The following is a 20,281-nucleotide window of genomic DNA, read 5'->3' on the forward strand; positions in this document are numbered from 1 at the left end:
ATGATAATCTCAATAGATGCAGACCAAGGATTTGACAAGATTCAACATCCATTCATGATAAAAACTCTCAACAAAATAGAGTAGACATACATATGTCAACATAATAAAGACCATATTTGAAAAACCCACAGCTAACATCATATTCAATGGTGAAAAACTGAGAGCTTTCCCTCTAAGGTCAAGAACAAGACAAGAATGTCCACTCTTAACCCTTTTGTTCAAAAAAGTACCTGAAGGCCTAGCCACAACAATCAGATGAAAGAACAAAAGGCAGGGTGGGGGAGAGAAGGAAGGAGAGGATGAAATGAGGAGAAAGGGAAGTTCATATAATTCTTAAGATGTCATTTATTAAACAAATATTTAATGAGGACCAGAAAATACAATGTATTTTTATTATGTTAATTAATTTGAAGTTGATTAATACCTATTCTTTGTTTTCAAAACTACAATCTGGGAGGAGAGAACAGCTAAGTATACAAATAAGTATAACATAAAGCAGCTGAGGACAAGTGTCATAAGAATCATACACAGATGGTTAAATAAAAATTCATAGATGGAAAAGTTGCTTTAGTTAGGAGAATAAGAGAACATGTTACAGAAAAATGTCATTTGAAATAGATCTTGAATGGGCGCCTGGGTGGCTCAGTGGGTTAAGCCGCTGCCTTCGGCTCAGGTCATGATCTGAGGGTCCTGGGATCGAGTCCCGCATCAGGCTCTCTGCTCAGCAGGGAGCCTGCTTCCCTCTCTCCCTCTCTCTGCCTGCCTCTCTATCTACTTGTGATTTCTCTCTGTCAAATAAATAAAATCTTTAAAAAAAAAAAAAAAGAAAAGAAATAGATCTTGAAGGATAGATGAGCTTTTGCAGGTATAGATGGAGGTAATAAACATTCTAAATAGACAAAGAGACCACAAAGAAATTAATATTAGAAGCTGAAAGCTATCCAGAGAATGAAATGCTGTCCAATTTGCCTATAATAGGGAGTAAGAAAAGTTAAACAAGAAAAGTAATCTGAAACGAATTTATGAAAAACATGGAAATTTCCAAATAATAAAACCATTGATGTTTTTTGAGCAAGGAAGTAATAAGATCAAGGCGATGTTTGATGAGTTCCTAAGTCCTGAAGTAGTGTAACTAAGAGGTAAAAAAAGTATAAATATTACTTTCCCCTTTAGTCTTTCAATGTGAGGACTTTGCTTTAGGAAATTCCTCAAGTGGTCTGTGGTCCACAGACCTCTGTTCCTATGTCATAGACTTTTTTTTCCAATTTATTTTTTATTTATTTTCAGCATAACAGTATTCATTATTTTTGCACCACACCCAGTGCTCCATGCAATCCGTACCCTCTCTAATAACCACCACCTGCTACCCCCCAACCTCCCAACGCCCTGCCACTTCAAACCCCTCAGATTGTTTTTCAGAGTCAATAGTCTCTCATGGTTCACCTCACCTTCCAATTTCCCCAAACTCCCTTCTCCTAACTCCCCATGTCCTCCATGCTATTTGTTAGGCTCCACTAATAAGTGAAACCATATGATAAATGACTCTGCTTGACTTATTTCACTCACATAATCTCTTCCAGTCCCGTCCATGTTGTTGCAAAAGCTGGGTATTCATCCTTTCTGATGGAGGCATAATACTCCATAGTGTATATGGACCACATCTTCTTATCCATTCGTCCGTTGAAGGGCATCTTGGTTCTTCACACAGTTTGGCAATCGTGGCCATTGCTGGTATAAACATTGGGGTATAGATGGCCCTTCTTTTCACTACATCTGTGTCTTTGGGGTAAATACCCAGGAGTGCAATTGCAGGGTCATCAGGAAGCTCTATTTTTAATTTCTTAAGGAATCTCCACACTGTTCTCCAAAGAGGCTGCACCAACTTGCATTCCCACCAACAGTGGAAGAGGGTTCCCCTTTCTCCACATCCCCTCTAACACATGTTGTTTCCTGTCTTGCTAATTTTGGCCATTCTAACCGGTGTAAGGTGGTATCTCCATGTGGTTTTAATTTGAATCTCCCTGATGGCTAGTGATGATGAATATTTTTTCATGTGTCTGATAGCCATTTGTATCTCTTCATTGGAGAAGTGTCTGTTCATATCTTCTGCCCATTCTTTGATATGATTGTCTGTTTTGTGTGTGTTGAGGTTGAGGAGTACTTTATAGATCCTGGATATCAACCTTTTGTCTGTACTATCATTTGCAAATATCTTCTCCCATTCCGTGGGTTGCCTCTTTGTTTTCTGGTTTCCTTTGCTGTGCAGAAGCTTTTGGTTTTGATGAAGTCCCAAAAGTTTATTTTTGCTTTTATATTCTTTGCCTTTGGCGACATCTCTTGAAAGAAGTTGCTGTGGCTGATATCGAAGAGATTACTGCCTATGTTCTCCTCTAGGATTCTGATGGATTCCTGTATCACACTGAGGTCTTCTATCCATTTAGAGTTTATCTTTGTGTACAGTGTAAGAGAATGGTCGAGTTTAATTTTTCTGCATATAGCTGTCCAGTTTTTCCAACACCATTTATTGAAAAGACTGTCTTTTTTCCAGTGTATATTTTTTCCTGTTTTGTCAAAGATTATTTGATCATAGAGTTGAGGGTCCATATTTGGGCTCTCTACTCTGTCCCACTGGCCTATGTGTCCGTTTTTATGCCAGTACCATGCTGTCTTGGTGATCACAGCTTTGTAGTAAAGCTTGAAATCAGGTAACGTGATGCCCCCCGCTTTATTTTTGTTTTTCAACATTTACTTAGCGATCAGGATCTCTTTTGATTCCATACAAATTTTTGGATTATTTGCTCCAACTCTTTGAAGAATACCAGTGGAATTTGGATCGGAATGGCATTAAAAGTATAGATTGCTCTAGGCAGTATAGACATTTTAACAATGTTTATTCTTCCGATCCAAGAGCATGGAATGGTCTTCCATCTTTTTGTGTCTTCTTCAATTTCTATCATGAGTGTTTTGTAGTTTATCAAGTACACATCCTTTACCTGTTTGGTTAATTTTATTCCCAGGTATCTTATGGTACTTGGTGCTATAGTAAATGAAATCGATTCTCTAATTTCCCTTTCTGTATTTTCATTGTTAGTGTATAAGAAAGCCACTGATTTCTGCACATTGACTTTTTATCTTGCCACATTACTGAATTGCTGTATGAGTTCTAGTAGTTTGGAGGTGGGGTCTTTTGGGTTTCCCATATAAAGAATCATGTCATCTGTGAAGAGAGAGAGTTTGATTTCTTCATTGCCAGTTTAGTTACCTTTTATTTCTCTTTGTTGTCTGATTGCTGTTGCTAGGACTTCTAATATTATGTTGAGCATGAGTGGCGAGAGTGGGCATCCTTGTTGTGTTCCTGATCTCAATGGGAAGGACGCAAGCGTTTTCTCATTTAGGATGATATTTGCTGTGGGTCATTCATAGATAGATTTGATGAGGTTCAGGAATGTTCCCTCTATCCCTATATTTTGAAGTGTTTTAATCAGGAACGGATGCTGGATGTTGTCAAATGCTTTTTCTGCATCAATTGAGAGGACCATGTGGTTCTTCTCTCTTCTCCTATTAATTTGTTGTATCACATTGATTGATTTGCAAATGTTGAACCATCCTGTAGCCCAGGGATGAATCCCACCTGGTCATGGTGGATAATCTTTTTAATGTGCTGTTGGATCCTGTTGGCTAGGATCTTGTTGAGAATCTTAGCTTCCATATTCATCAGTGATATTGGTCTAAAATTCGCCTTTTTGATAGGGTCTTTGCCTGATTTGGGGATCAGGGTAATGCTGGCTTCATAGAAAAAGTCTAGAAGTTTTCCTTCTGCTTCAATTTTTTGAAACAGCTTCAGGAGAATAGGTGTTATTTTTTCTTTGAAGGTTTGGTAGAATTCCCTAGGGAATCCACCAGGTCATGAGCTCTTGTTTTTTGGGAGGTTTTTGATCACTGCTTCAATCTCGTTATTAGATATCAGTCTATACAGGTTGTCGATTTCTTCATGGTTCAATTTTGGTAGTTTATAGTTTTCCAGGAATGCATCCATTTCATCTAGGTTGCTAAACTTATTGGCATATAACTGTTGATAATAACTTCTGATGATTGTATCTACTTCCATAGTGTTAGTTGCAATCTATCCCTTTTCATTCATAAAATTATGAATTTGGGCTTTCTCTCTCTTCTTTTGGATTAGTGTGGCCAATGGTTTATTGATCTTATTGTTTATTTCAAAAAACCAGCTTCTAGTTGAATTGATATGTTCTACTAGATCTCTGGTTTCTACCTCATTGATCTTAGCTTTAATCTTGATGATTTCCCTTCTTATGTGTGGAGTTGGTTTGATTTGTGTTGATTCTCCAGTACTTTAAGGTGTAGAGACAGCTGGTGTATTCCAAGACAGCATGGTACTGGCATAAAAAACAGACACATAGACCAGTGGAACAGAGTAGAGAGCCCAGATATGGACCCTCAACTCTATGGTCAATTAATCTTCGACAAAACAGGAAAAAATATACACTGGAAAAAAGACAGTCTCTTCAATAAATGGTGCTGGGAAAACAGGACAGCTATATGCAGAAAAATAAAACTCGACCATTCTCTTACACTGTACAAAAAGATAAACTCAAAATGGATGAAAGACCTCAACGTGAGACAGGAATCCATCAGAATCCTAGAGGAGAACATAGGCAGTAATCTCTTTGATATCAGCCACAGCAACTTCTTTCAAGAGATGTCTCCAAAGGCAAAGGAATCAAAAGCGGAAATAACTTTTGGGACTTCATCAAAATCAAAAGCTTCTGCACAGCAAAGGAAACAGTCAAAAAAAACAAAGAGGCAACCCACAGAATGGGAGAAGATATTTGCAAATGACAGTACAGACAAAAGGTTGACATCCAGGATCTATAATGAACTCCTCAAATTCAACACACATGAAACAGGAAATCATATCAAAAAATGGGCAGAAGATATGAACAGATACTTCTCCAATGAAGACATACAAATGGCTATCAGACACATGAAAAAATGTTCATCATCACTAGCCATCAGGGAGATTCAAATTAAAACCACATTGAGATATCACCTTACACCAGTTAGAATGGCCAAAATTAACAAAACAGGAAACAACATGTGTTGAAGAGTATGTGGAGAAAGAAGAACGCTCTTCCACTGTTGGTGGGAATGCAAGTTGGTGCAGCCACTTTGGAGAACAGTGTGGAGATTCCTCAAGAAATTAAAAATAGAACTTCCCTATGACTCTGCAATTGCACTACTGGGGATTTACCCCAAAGATACAGATGTAGTGAAAAGAAGGGCCATCTGTACCCCAATGTTTATAGCAGCAATGGCCATGGTCGCCAAACTATGGAAAGAACCAAGATGCCCTTCAACAGATGAATGGATAAGGAAGATGTGGTCCATATACACTATGGAGTATTACGCCTCCATCAGAAAGGATGGATACCCAACTTTTGTAGCAACATGGACGGGACCAGAAGAGATTGTGCTGGGTGAAATAAGTCAAGCATAGAGAGTCAATTATCATATGGTTTCACTTATTTGTGGAGCATAACAAGTAGCATGGAGGACAAGGGGTGTTAGAAAGGAGAAGGGAGTTGGGGGAAATTGGAAGGGGAGGTGAATCATGAGAGACTATGGACTATGAAAAACAATCTGAGGGGTTTGAAGTGACGGGGGGGTTGGAGGTTGGGGAACCAGGTGGTGGGTCTTATAGAGGGCATGGATTGCATGGAGCCCTAGGTGTGGTGAAAAAATAATGAATACTATTTTTTCTGAAAATAAATTAATTTAAAAAATAATAAATAAATAAATGAATAAAACCACATGGAGATACCACCTTACACCAGTTAGAACGGCCAAAATTAGCAAGACAGGAAACAACATGTGTTGGAGAGGATGTGGAGAAAGGGGAACCCTCTTCCACTGTTGGTGGGAATGCAAGTTGGTGCAGCCACTTTGGAGAACAGTGTGGAGATTCCTCAAGAAATTAAAAATAGAGCTTCCCAATGACCCTGCAATTGCACTCCTGGGTATTTACCCCAAAGACACAGATGTAGTGAAAAGAAGGGCCATCTGTACCCCAATGTTTATACCAGCAATGGCCACGATTGCCAAACTGTGGAAAGAACCAAGATGCCCTTCAACGGATGCATGGATAAGGAAGATGTGGTCCATATACACTATGGAGGTTATGCCTTCATCAGAAAGGATGAATACCCCACTTTTGTAGCAAAATGGACGGGACCGGAAGAGATTATGCTGAGTGAAATAAGTCAAGCAGAGTGAGTCAATTATCATATGGTTTCACTTATTTGTGGAGCCTAACAAGTAGCATGGAGGACATGGGGTTTAGAGAGGAAAAGGGAGTTGGGGGAAATTGAAAGGTGAGGTGAACCATGAGAGACTATGGACTCTGAAAAACAATCTGAGGGGTTTGAAGTGGTGGGAGGTGAGAAGTTGGGGGAAGCAGGTGGTGGGTATTAGAGAGGGCACATATTGCATGGAACACTGGGTGTGGTGCAAAAATAATGAACACTTTTATGCTGACAATAAATAAAAGGGAAAAAATAGGACTACCCAATGATCCAGAAATTTTAATACAAGGTATTTACCCAAAGAATACAAAAATATAGATTTGAAGGGATATACATGCTCTTTTGTTTATAGCAGCCTATCAACAAGAACCAAACTACAAAGAAAGCCCGAATACCCATCAACTGATGAATAGATAGAGAAGACGTGGAGTATAATATACAATGGTATGTTATTCAGCCATCACAAAGAATTAAATCTTGCCATTTACAATAACATGGATGGAACTAAGTGTATATTATATGTGTTATTCTAAATAAGCCAGTCAGAAAGGACAAATACCATATGATTTCACTCATGTGTAACACTTAAGAAAGAAAACAGATTAACATATGGGAAGGGGGGAAAGTACAAAAGGAAATAGGTGAAAAAAGCTCTAGAGGACTCTTAATGATAAAGAACAAACTGAGGGGTGATGGAGGGAGCTGGGTGGGGAATGGGCTAGATGGGTGATAGGCATTAAGGAGGGCACTTATGATGAGCACTGGGTGTTGCATGTAAGTGATGAACCACCGAGGTCTACTCCAGAATTCAATATTTCACCATATGTTTACTACCTAAAAGTTAAATTAAAATATTAAAAAAAGAAGTGTTTATGAACTTCAAAACTTTGGGTGATTTGTACTTTATTTTTCTTCAAATCGTGTCTTCTGGAAACTTTCTGGAATCCATATTCCAGACAAGGAAACTCTGTAATAATGGTGCCTCTAAAGTTATTACTCTTTACTAGTTCCTCAGAGAACATGCAATCATTAACTTTTTAAAGATTCATTGCCTTGGAGGAGAAGAACTTTCCTAATGCTATAGAGGCCAATTCCCACAAGAACATGTGATAAAGTACATTCTTAATTTTATAAGGCAATAAAACTCTTTATCCAGCTGGACAAAGAAGTATATAGTTCATCAAACGTGTTCTTTAGAGATTTGGTAGGTATCAAAATAATGATATCTTTACCTTTTGAGCACTCAGAAGGTCATAACACCTCTGTGTCAATCCCTTTAATTCTGAAATTTTTCAATGTTGGTTTATTAATGCTCCTGGTTTAGAATATTTAAAAAATATATACATACTACAAAAAGAAGCACAAAGACAGCTTCCACCAAATCATTCTAAAAGACTTTTCCAAGTGCTGGTGTGGACAATAGGTTGGAAGAAAAATTTCTTTTGAAAAGTCACAAGCAAAAAAAAAAAAAAAGTATTTGGCTTCTGTTTTCTGGTTAAAATTTTTAACTTAAACAATGATATATTTTTAAAAATGCCAAATTTTATGGGAGGGGAAGTCCTCAAAAAATAAACTCCCACACCTAGCTGTTATTTTGCAACTGTTGCAGGTAAAAGATTAAGTGAAAACTTAAAGCCACCACTTCCAACAGAAGACACTGCAACACAGCAATATTAAAAGTCCATGCTGGTAAGTAACATTGTGGTATGACATTTTATGATGCTTAAGCTAACAGCAATAGCAATAGAAATGAGGCATGTTGGCCTTAAAACTACTTTCTATACAACATGTCTATTTATTTTTCATATTTAAATGATATATTTAAATACTATATATATATATATATAGTATTTATATATATATATATATATATATATATATATATATATATATATATATGAAGGGGGAAGGAAAAAAGGAGAGAGGTATATATATATATAATATAATATATAATACTATATATATCTAGCTTCTTTTTGTAGTATGTATATATTTTTTAAATATTCCAAACCAGGAGCATTAATGAACCAACATTGAGAAATTTCGGAATTAAAGGGATTGACACAGAGGTGTTATAACCTTATGCAGTGCTCAAAAGGTAAAGATATAAATAGTATTTTAATATAAATAAATGATATATTTAAAAATACTATTAACTGAGATGTAAATAGTAAAATCAAAACCCTCTTTACTGAGTTTATTGTCCTATATGATGGGTTTAGGATAAAAACTAGTAATGTATTAAGTGTTAACTTTATGTTTTATGCTATCCAGAAACTATCATACATAGTCCCTGATCCAAAATAATAAGCTTTACAAAATGAGTTTAACTTGGGGTGCCTGGGTGGCTCAGTTGATTAAATGTCCAACTCTTGATTTCAGCTTAGGTCATGATCTCAGGGTTGTGAGATCTAGCCCTGCATCGCACTCCATGCTCAGTGTGGAACCTGCTTAAGATTCTCTCCCTTTCCCTCAGCCCCCTCCTCCATATCTATCTATCTATCTATCTATCTCTCTCTCTCTATCTCTCTCTCTCTTTTTCTTTCTAAAAGAAAAAAAGAATTTAACTTTACTTAGTTCTATCATGGTACCATAATGAGGAAGAGATTCAGAAGCAGGCAGTTTTTTTCTGTGCAGTCAGCTGCCTACTATACCCAAAACTCAGAGTACGTAACCAAGAACAAGTAGACTACATTCTCTTCCTAACTGATGATTCTTCTGAAAAATGACCCCATGTTCATTGTCTTTTCTTCATTCTAAAAAGGAGCACATTTAAAACTAGTTCTGACTGATAGCAATATGTCTCTTGACCTTGCAGGTTACTGACCCAATGAATGTTTCTGTGTCATACTCCAGCTTTTCTTCTGTAAGAGAATTTATACTCCTAGGTTTTTCTTGTGAGTGGAAGATTCAGATCCTTCTCTTCTCACTCTTCACCACAACATATGTTTTGACTGTAACAGGGAATGGGGCCATTGTTTGTGCTTTGTGGTGTGAATGCCGACTCCATGTCCCCATGTACATTTTCCTGGGAAATTTCTCCTTTCTAGAGATTTGGTATGTCTCTTCTACAGTTCCCAAGATGCTGGTCAATTTCATCTCATATAAAAAGACCATCTCCTTTACTGGATGTTTCCTCCAATTTTATTTCTTTTTCTCTTTGGGAACATCTGAATGTTTCCTCTTGGCTGTCATGGCCCTTGATCGATACCTTGCTATCTGCCATCCCTTGCACTACCCTAACGTCATGACTGGACACTTCTGTACCAAACTGGTCATTATCTGTTGGGTTTGTGGATTTCTGTGGTTCCTGATCCCCATTGTATTCATCTCTCAGATGCCCTTCTGTGGTCCAAACATTATTGACCATGTTGTATGTGACCCAGGGCCACTGTTTGCATTGGCATGTACCTCTGCTCCAACAATCCAACAGCTTTGCTATACTTTAAGCTCATTAATTATCTTTGGTAACTTCCTTTTTATCCTTGGGTCCTATACACTTGTCCTATTAGCTGTGTTGCGTATGCCTTCAGCCACTGGGAGACACAAGGCCTTCTCAACCTGTGGGTCTCATTTGGCTGTGGTATCACTATTCTATGGCTCTCTGATGATCATGTATGTGAGCCCAGGACTTGGGCATTCTGCTGGTATACAGAAAGTTGCAACTTTGTTCTATGCTATGGTAACTCCATTCTTCAACCCCCTCATCTATAGCCTTCGGAATAAGGAGATAAAAGCAGCCCTGAGGAAAGTTCTGGGGCATCTCAGTATCATCCAAACTATACTGGATAATCCCCCCATTATCAGGTCAGGATAGTATTACAAAAAGCAATCAGGATTGTATAGTTATTCAAATCTTCAAATATAAGTCTAGTTATGTTAACTCTATCAGCTTATTAAATAAAACATCTATGTGGTCACTTATAATCATAAAGTGGCCAGATTATACAGATAAATGGAAGTACTATGTTCTTCTTTGGTACTTAGAGTGTACATGAACTAGGCAATGTACACATCTGGGCATTTTCTGGGTAGTTCATATGGTTCTTCTGTGACAAAAATTTCTGTGTCCTATTTGATGATTTAGATTAATAGTTCTGGAATCAATTATATTATCTCATTTTGTTTTAGTTATTTATAAATAAAAGAAAAATGTATTTATTTCTGTTTGTGGTTCTTTTCTTATTTGATTCTATTAGGTTACCCCTGATAAATAAACCCTTAAAGCAATTATCCAAAATTTCTATGGGACCATAATGTTATGCTAGCCTAATGACATTCAGATATATGTTGTTTGTTTCCTTACACATTATCCCCTTCTAAGCTCCTTAAGGGGCTAATTCTTTTTTTTCCTCTCTTTTTTTTAAATTTTTTAATTTATTTTCAGCATAACAGTATTCATTGTTTTTGCACGACACCCAGTGCTTCATGCAATCCATGCCCTCTCCAATACCCACTACCTGGTTCCTCCAACCTCCCACCCCTCACCCCTTCAAAACCCTCAGATTGTTTTTCAGAGTCCATAGTCTCTCATGGTTCACCTCCCCTTCCAATCTCCCTCAACTCCTTTCTCCTCTCTAACTCCCCTTGTCCTCCATGTTATTTGTTATGCTCCACAAATAAGTGAAACCATATGATAATTGAATCTCTCTGCTTGACTTATTTCACTCAGCATAATCTCTTCCAGTTTAAGGGGCTAATTCTAATTCTAACAACATCGTCAAAATATTCAGATATACAGGATTCTGTGTGTCAATATTTTTACCTAAACAAAGGTTCATTAGAGCATACATGTTTTAGTGAACAAAGGTTCACTAAAAGCTTAATTGGTCATTTAATTGTGATTTAGATAATAGAGTGTCTCTTCCTAAAAAGTGGAGAGGGAAATAATCTACTTTATAATAAATTACTTAAGTTCAAAAATAAGTTGACAGTTCATTGTTATTTGTTGCTGCAACAGTATTAAAAGAACAGTAAGGAAAATTGTTAAGAAATTGTTACAGTGATACAATACACTTTACATTTTCATTTATATGTATATTTATTTGATATGACATCAAATTTATTCCTATATTATACCAAGTTTTTATGACCATTGCTTTTCAGGAACTTTTAGAACTTTAATATTCCATTCAACCAGTATGGTATGGATTGTAAATTTTTATGTGGTGAGATCAATGTTTTTCTAGAAGGAGGACTGTTCTTCCAAGTACCTTGAAACTTACTTTTGCAGGATGAAAGAAAGGGACTTTCCAGAAGGTGGATTAGGAGAAAAATGCATGCCACCAACTACATAATAATGATTGCTTAGAATTATTATCCAAGGATTCAGAAACTCTTCCACCCAACAGCCATCATTTTGTTATACAGTAACTTCCATTTTTTATTGCAAAAATTAATATCCCAATTAAATCTTCATAAAGTTCTATCATGATGATGCTTTGCTAACTAGATTAGGACTCATCATCTAATCTAAAACTGCCTCTGGAAAATCCAGGATGTAAGACTACTATACGCATGTATTAATTTTCTCACTGGGGTTTCTATCTTAGAACAGTTTCTTGAGAAAGAAAAGGATTGCTTAGTTTAAAATATAAGGCTGCACTTGTGATTTTTGAAATAGACACACTCCGATTAATATCATGCTTGACATGACTAAAACTCTTTTTGAATTTTTTTTTGCCTCCTTTTGGAGCAACAATTATATAAATTTGATTATGAAGATATTAAAACATTTTTCATCATCACATTTATTCATTTTTCTTAAGTACCACATGAGGCGCTTTGTTGAAGTTTGGGAAACAAATCTATATTTAATTTTTCCATACACGTTTACAAGTTTTGACTAAAATCTATGGCTTTGTACTGCTTCATTTTTTTTGTTTTCTTGACCTTTATTTTTGTCTTTCAAGGATTTTCTAGCCACTGACAGTCTCTCTTGTTGTTTATTTGGATATAAATATTTGCATGAATATCAATCTCCTAAAGTGGTGTTACTGGGAAAAGGGTCTAGTTCTTAATTTCCATCACTGTATTTATTTTCTTATTTTACTCTCAACACATGCATGGCAGAGTATATTACCTGCATACTTACTATCCACTTTTCTTATTTTCCTTCTTTTTTTTTCTCATTGAAATAAGATTTCAAAAAATCATTATTTAATTATGGAAGGAATGTAACATTTTTTCAACTTGAATTTCTGACTTAGATTTTATCAGGTATGTATGCATCAAAAAGAAATCACAGTTCACCATAAAGTCAGTTTAAGGAATCATCATCATTGTTGGATAAACTAACTTGTGGATATAATTGGGGATACAACTGGGAATAATCTGAATGACATCCATGTGTAACTTTATGAAAACCATGTTAAATTTCAATCTAGGATGGGTTTTTTGTTGTTGTTTGTTTTTGTTTGTTTTAGGTAATTGAGTCAATTCTCAGAAAGTAAAATAGAATATAGCCATAGAGTGTCAGTCAGAATAAGCAGAGAACACTTATTCACAGGATATCAAAACGTCTTAGAGTCTACAGAGATCTTCCTGGCAGTTGCTCAAAAGGCCATTTTCATTTTTTTTAATTAAATTGATTTATTTATTTTCCGAAAAACATTATTCATTATTTTTCACCACACCCAGTGCTCCATGCAATCCCTGCCCCCTATATTACCCACCACCTGGTACCCCAACCTCCCACCCCACCCCCACCACTTCAAACCCCTCAGATTGTTTTTCAGAGTCCATAGTCTCTCGTGATTCGCCTCCCCTTCCAATTTATCCCAACCCCCTTCTCCTCTCTAACACCCCTTGTCCTCCATGATATTTGTTATGCTCCACAAATAAGTGAAACCACATGATAATTGACTCTCTCTGCTTGACTTATTTCACTCAGCATAATCTCTTCCAGTCCCATCCATGTTGCTACAAAAGTTGGGTATCCATCCTTTCTGATGGAGGCATAATACGCTATAGTGTATATGGACCACATCTTCCTTATCTTCCTTCTTAATACAATCTCAATTCTATTCTGGTGGCAACATATCCAGTTTGAAAAATCAAATTATAATCAAATTATAAGAATAATTGTGTGGATGAATTGAGAGATTATGCCAAAGTGTTTTGTAAGTGATAAAGAGCTTTCCAAGTGAAAAATATTAACTGAAATCAATTGTGTACATACTATGTATGATTCTATTCTGATGATCACAGCCATTCTGTGAGGAAGGTATTATCATTAGCTCTAGTTTAAAGATTTAAAAGGCAAGCAAGAGGGTTCCCCTTTCTCCACATCCTCTCCAACACATGTTGTTTCCTGTATTGCTAATTTTAGCCATTTTAATTGGTATAAGGTGGTATCTCAAAGTGGTTTTAATTTAAATCTCCCTGATGGCTAGTGATGATGAACATTTTTTCAAGTGTCTGATAGCTATTTGTATGTCTTCATATACTGTTACGCTGAAAAGAAATTTAAAAAGAAAAAAATGCAAGCAAGAAAGGATAACTTGTCCATGCTTAAGAAAAATTAATGATTTGGATGATGAAAAAATATTTTAATATCTTTATAATCAAATTTGTATAATTGCTACTCCAAAAACCAGCAAAAGTTTTTCAAATAGAGTTTCAATCATGTCAAGCATGATATAAATCAGAGTGTGGGGAACCGTTCCATCTTTGGAATGCTAAATTATCCAAACCCAGTCCTGCCTCTGATTTCATGATTTCCTTCCATGAGTTAATGGCTCATATTCTCTGAAAAAGAAGATCTTACCATTCAGATAGAAATCTACCATTCTCTTTCTTCTTTCTCTCTATGCCCCCAAACTTTGTTTGAAGATCAGATTCCCTCTGGTAAGATTATGGGCTCTTTTTCAGTCTTCCTGCTATAGAGAACCTTAATATTAAGACAACCAGGAAGATGGAGAGGGAAGTCATGGAAATGATGGAGCTAGTGGGTTTCTCTTATTGTAAAGAAGAAAGAAACTCTTCTGGAAAATGGAGAAGAGTCTTATTCTTTCAAGTATCAGAAGAATATGGTAAAGAAGTACTGAGAAACAAATCCCCAAACCAGACTAGGAAATAATAAATCATGAAGTAGAAAAAGTTGATAAGGGGGAAAAGAGAGAAAAAATCATGCAGATTTGGGAGAAGTTACAAAGTTAACAAAGCACTCTCCTCTTTGCCCTAGCTCTTCCCAACTTTAATTTAAGAGGGTGTCACATCTATGTTTGAGAGAGGGCATAGGCCATTGTGGAGGAAAGAATCACAGAAGAAAGGCATTTATATCCTTGTTGCAGGAGATGAGAAAGAACTCTTCCTGAGAAACTTCAACTCTGTCTTATTTCCTCTGCTCAAAAGTAAACTAACTGCTACCCCAATACCAGGTAAGCTTTGTGGACAAGATAGAACAAGTAGCAGAAACTGATAAGGAAGAAAGCAAAAACAGAGAATCCCCCCTACATAGAAATGATGGCCCCCTGTAGGGGAAGCCAGAGGTCTCGTGCTAGTTAGGCAGTGGCACAGATTAAGGAAAACATTTGGCTAAAACTTTAATTTAACTGGCCAAATGAAGAAATGTCATTTGTGGACAATCTGAGTGATGGCTCAGGTATTCCATCAAATACAAATTTCCTAAGGACAAAGGATACTCACTCTACAGTCCAGAATAGTTCTGTATTCCTAGGATCTCTGCCCAAGTGATGTTATGTCTCCTTGGTCTGAGATCTATTTCAGACTTTGAAATCTCCTAGATACTAGAATAGAAAAGGAATATCAAGAATAACAGGGCATTCTATTTTTTTTAAGATTTTATTTATTTATTTGACAGAGAGAGAGACCACAATTTTAGGTAGAGAAGCAGGCAGAGAGAGGGGGAAGCAGGTTTCCTGCTGAGCAGATAGCCTGATGCGGAACTCGATCCCAGGACCCTGAGATCATGACCTGAGCCGAAGGCAGAGGCTTTAACTCACTGAGCCACCCAGGTGCCCCACAGGGCATTCTAATTGACACAGTGAGAGACTATAGTGTAAGCACAAGAAACAGCCTTTCTAAAATGCAAGGGGGTTACTGAGGAGCCCAAGGAAGAAGGCAGCAGTGGTTGTAGTGACTGAGCAGAGCACAGTGACAGGATGCTTCCTACATCAACACATCAACTATGTACTTCGATCCATATCTGAAGGAATCCCTCTCTAAAGACGAAGATTGTTCTCTCTCCAGCTGGTGTTGGTATGGAGACCTGTTCAGCCCACCCTGGTGAAACAGTTTGCTGACTGAATTTTAAAAACCACTGGTACCAGTGGACTCATGGACTCTGAAAAGCAATCAGAGGGTTTTGAAGTGGTGGGGGGGGTGGGAGGTTGGGGGAACCAGGTAGGTGGTGGGTATTGGAGAGGGCATGGATTGCAAGGAGCACTGGGTGTGGTGTAAAGATAATGAATACATTCGGGTGCACATGCCCCTTTGGATCACTACGTTTGTATCTTTAGGGTAAATACCCAATAGTGCAATTGCTGGTGATTCACAGACTTGTACCCCTGGGGATAAAAATATATGTTTATAAAAAATAAAAAATTTAAAAAAAATAATGAATACTGTTATGCTGAAAAACTTTAAAAAATTTAAAAAAAAGAAAAGAAAAAGAAATCTCAAGTCATCCACAAAAAAAAAAAAAAAAAAAAGCACTGGTACCTGGAAAGATTCAGCACATTCTCTGTACTGGAAAACTTTGCACCAAAGAGAGGTATGACTGTCTCAAGACTCTGACCAGTGATGTTCATATAGTAACAGGAGTCTTTCATGAGAATCTGAATTATACAGAACAAAAAGTTGTGACTGCTGGGCAGTTCAAATTTGGTTTGATCCATAGGCAACAAGTTACTGCATAAGAGACATGACCAGCTTAGCCCTATTGTAAGGCAGTTTGATGAGGACATTCGTAACTCAAGATACACAAATAAATTTGAGGCATTTGAGCATGAAAAAAAAATTTTACATTAACCCAGGTTCTGCCACTGAAGCATATAATTTCTTAGCAACAAACATTACTCCTTAATTTGTATCAATGGATATTCAGGCTTCTACAGTTGTCCTTTACATGTATCAGCTAATTGGAGATGATGTAAAACTAAAAGGAATTGAATACAAAAACATCTTAAAGGCAGGCCTGTCCTGCTGGGTTTTTTAATTCCCCTGTTCAAATCAAGTAATTAAGCATTTATGAACCACAAGATCATGTCACTTTTATGATATTTTACAGCAAAACATAATATTGCTCTCTGTTAATACAATGTTCTAAGCTTCTTATAAACTATGAGAATATATGACACTTCTTATTTTATTTCTATGAAAAAATGTCCACCATACAGTAAATGGTCATGTGCTAAGAAAAATGTACTCTTGCAAATACCCTCAGAGTTGATATTTGGAACTTCACTACAAAAACATAATGCATGAGGAAAAAGAATCTAAATCTTCTTGTATACATTTTTCTCTTTGGTAATAAACATTTACCTTTTATTTATAAAAATAAACAAATAAAACATAAAATGCAAAGTCAATATACAGAAGTCAGTGGCTTTCTTATGCACTAACAATGAAAATACAGAAAGGGAAATTAGAGAATCGATTCCATTTACTATAGCACTAAGAACCATAAGATACCTGGGAATAAACCTAATCAAAGAGGTAAAGGATCTGTAATTGAGAAACTACAGAACACTCATGAAAGAAATTAAGGAAGACACAAAATGATGGAAGACCATTCCATGCTCTTGGATAAGAAGAATAAACATTGTTAAAATGTCTCTACTGCCTAGAGCAATCTATACTTTTAATGCCATTCTGATCAAAATTCCACCTGTATTTTTCAAAGAGCTGGAGCAAATAATCCAAAAATTTGTATGAAATCAGAAGAGACACCAAATCGCTAAGGAAATGTTGAAAAACAAAAAATAAAACTGGGATCATCATGTTACCTGATTTCAGCTTTACTACAAAGCTGTGATCACCAAGAAAACATGGTACTGGCATATAAACAGACAAAAGACCAGTGGAACAGAGTAGAGAGCCCAGATATGGACCCTCTACTCAATGGTCCAATAATCTTCAACGAAGCAGGAAAAAATATACAGTGGAAAAAAAGTCTCTTCAATAAATGGTGGGAATGCTGGGAAAACTGGACAGCTATATGTAGAAGAATGAAACTCAACCATTCTCTTACACCATACACAAAGATAAACACGAAATAGATAAAAGACCTCAACGTGAGACAGGAATCCATAAGAATGCTAGAGGAGAACATAGCATTAACCTCTTTGATATCAGCCACAGCAACTTCTTTCAAGATATGTCTCCAAAGGCAAAGGAAACAAAAGTGAAAATGAACTTCTGGGACTTCATCAAAATCAAAAGCTTCTGGAGGAGTCAAGATGGCGGAGAAATAGCAGGCTGAGACTACTTCAGCTAGCCAGAGATCAGCTAGATAGCTTATCTAAAGATTGCAAACACCTGAAAATCCATCGGCAGATCGAAGAGAAGAAGAACAGCAACTCTGGAAACAGAAAAACAACCACTTTCTGAAAGGTAGGACCGGCGGAGAAGTGAATCCAAAGCGATGGGAAGATAGACCCCGGGGGGAGGGGCCGGCTCCCGGCAAGCGGCGGAGCAACCGCGCACAAAATCAGGACTTTTAAAAGTCTGTTCCGCTGAGGGACATCGCTCCAGAGGCTAAACCTGGGCGAAGCCCACGCGGGGTCAGCATGGCCTCAGGTCCCGCAGGGTCACAGAAGGATCGGGGGTGTCTGAGTGTGGCAGAGCTTGCGGGTATTGGAACGGGAAAGCCGGCTACAGAGACAGAGCCGACAGTAAGCTCGCAGCTCGGGGTGACCTTGAACCGGTCGCAGGCTCGGTGAGCTCGGAGCGCAGCCGGGGGTCAGGCAGACGGGACTAACTGGCGCTGTTCTCTGAGGGCACACTGAGGAGTGGCACCCTGGGCTCTCGGCTCCTCCGGGCCTGAGACCAGGAGGCCGCCATTTGTATTCCCTGTCCTCCGGAACTCTACGGAAAGCGCTCAGGGAACAAAAGCTCCTGAAAGCAAACCCGAGCGGATTACTCACCCCGGCCCCTGATAAGGGCGGTGCAATTCCGCCTGGGGCAAAGACACTTGAGAATCACTACAACAGGCCCCTCCCCCAGAAGATCAACAAGAAATCCAGCCGAGACCAAGTTCACCTAACAAGGAGTGCGGTTTCAATACCAAGGAGAGCAGCAGAATTCCGGAGGAGGAGAAAGCCAAGCACGGAACTCATGGCTTTTTCCCTGTGATTTTTATTTTTATTTTTTTTTTTTTTAGTCTTGCAGTTAATTTAATTTTTTTCTTTTTCATTTATTTTTTTCTTTTTCGCCTTCGGGTAAATTTTTTTTTTTAACTGTTACCTTTTTCTTTTTAAACGATTTTTTACTAGTTTATCTAATATATATATTTTTTCTTTTTTATATTTTTCTTATATGTTTGCTTTTTATAAATTCTTTTCTTTTCTTTTTTTCTTTTTTTTTCTTTCTTCCTTTTTGAATCTCTTTTTATCCCCTTTCTCCCCCCCTCACGATTTTGGATCCCTTCTAATTTGGTTAAAGCATATTTTCCTGGGGTTGTTGCCACCCTTTTAGTATTTTACTTTCCCCTTCATATACTCTTAACTGGACAAAATGACAAGACGGAAAAATCAACACAAAAAAAAAGAACAAGAGGCAGTACAGAAGGCTAGGGACCTAATCAATACAGACATTGGTAATATGTCAGATCTAGAGTTCAGAATGACAATTCTCAAGGTTCTAGCCGGGCTCGAAAAAGGCATGGAAGATATTAGAGAAACCCTCTCGAGAGATATAAAAGCCCTTTCTGGAGAAATAAAAGAACTAAAATCTAACCAAGTTGAAATCAAAAAAGCTATTAATGAGGTGCAATCAAAAATGGAGGCTCTCACTGCTAGGATAAATGAGGCAGAAGAAAGAATTAGTGACATAGAAGACCAAATGACAGAGAATAAAGAAGCTGAGCAAAAGAGGGACAAACAGCTACTGGACCACGAGGGGAGAATTCGAGAGATAAGTGACACCATAAGACGAAACAACATTAGAATAATTGGGATTCCAGAAGAAGAAGAAAGAGACAGAGGAGCAGAAGGTATACTAGAGAGAATTATTGGGGAGAATTTCCCCAATATGGCAAAGGGAACGAGCATCAAAATTCAGGAGGTTCAGAGAACGCCCCTCAAAATCAATAAGAATAGGCCCACACCCCGTCACATAGTAAAATTTACAAGTCTCAGTGACAAAGAGAAAATCCTGAAAGCAGCCCGGGAAAAGAAGTCTGTAACATACAATGGTAAAAATATTAGATTGGCAGCTGACTTATCCACAGAGACCTGGCAGGCCAGAAAGAGCTGGCATGATATTTTCAGAGCACTAAACAAGAAAAACATGCAGCCAAGAATACTATATCCAGCTAGGGTATCATTGAAAATAGAAGGAGAAATTAAAAGCTTCCAGGACAAAGAAAAACTAAAAGAATTTGCAAACACCAAACCAACTCTTCAGGAAATCTTGAAAGGGGTCCTCTAAGCACAAAGAGAGCCTACAAGTGGTAGATCAGAAAGGAACAGAGACCATATACAATAACAGTCACCTTACAGGCAATACAATGGCCCTAAATTCATATCTCTCAATAGTTACCCTGAATGTTAATGGGCTTAAAGCCCCTGTCAAAAGACACAGGGTATCAGAATGGATAAAAAAACAAAACCCATCTATATGTTGCCTCCAAGAAACTCATTTAAAGCCCGAAGACACCTCCAGATTTAAAGTGAGGGGGTGAAAAAGAATTTACCATGCTAATGGACATCAGAAGAAAGCAGGAGTGGCAATCCTTATATCAGATCAATTAGATTTTAAGCCAAAGACTATAA

At 37.4% G+C, this 20,281-nt stretch overlaps 1 protein-coding gene across 1 annotated transcript; it reads left to right on the forward strand.

Moving 5' to 3' along the window:
- Positions 1–9,060: 9,060 nt before the first annotated feature.
- Positions 9,061–10,484, forward strand: LOC309867784 (olfactory receptor 11H12-like). Its single transcript, XM_082736858.1, has one exon. It carries the CDS (start codon positions 9,154–9,156, stop codon positions 10,138–10,140), a length of 987 nt encoding a protein of 328 aa, XP_082592984.1. The 5' UTR covers positions 9,061–9,153; the 3' UTR covers positions 10,141–10,484.
- Positions 10,485–20,281: the final 9,797 nt, after the last annotated feature.

The sequence above is a fragment of the Mustela nivalis genome, assembly GCF_964662115.1.
Source record: "Mustela nivalis genome assembly, chromosome: 6".
NCBI lineage: Eukaryota > Metazoa > Chordata > Mammalia > Carnivora > Mustelidae > Mustela > Mustela nivalis.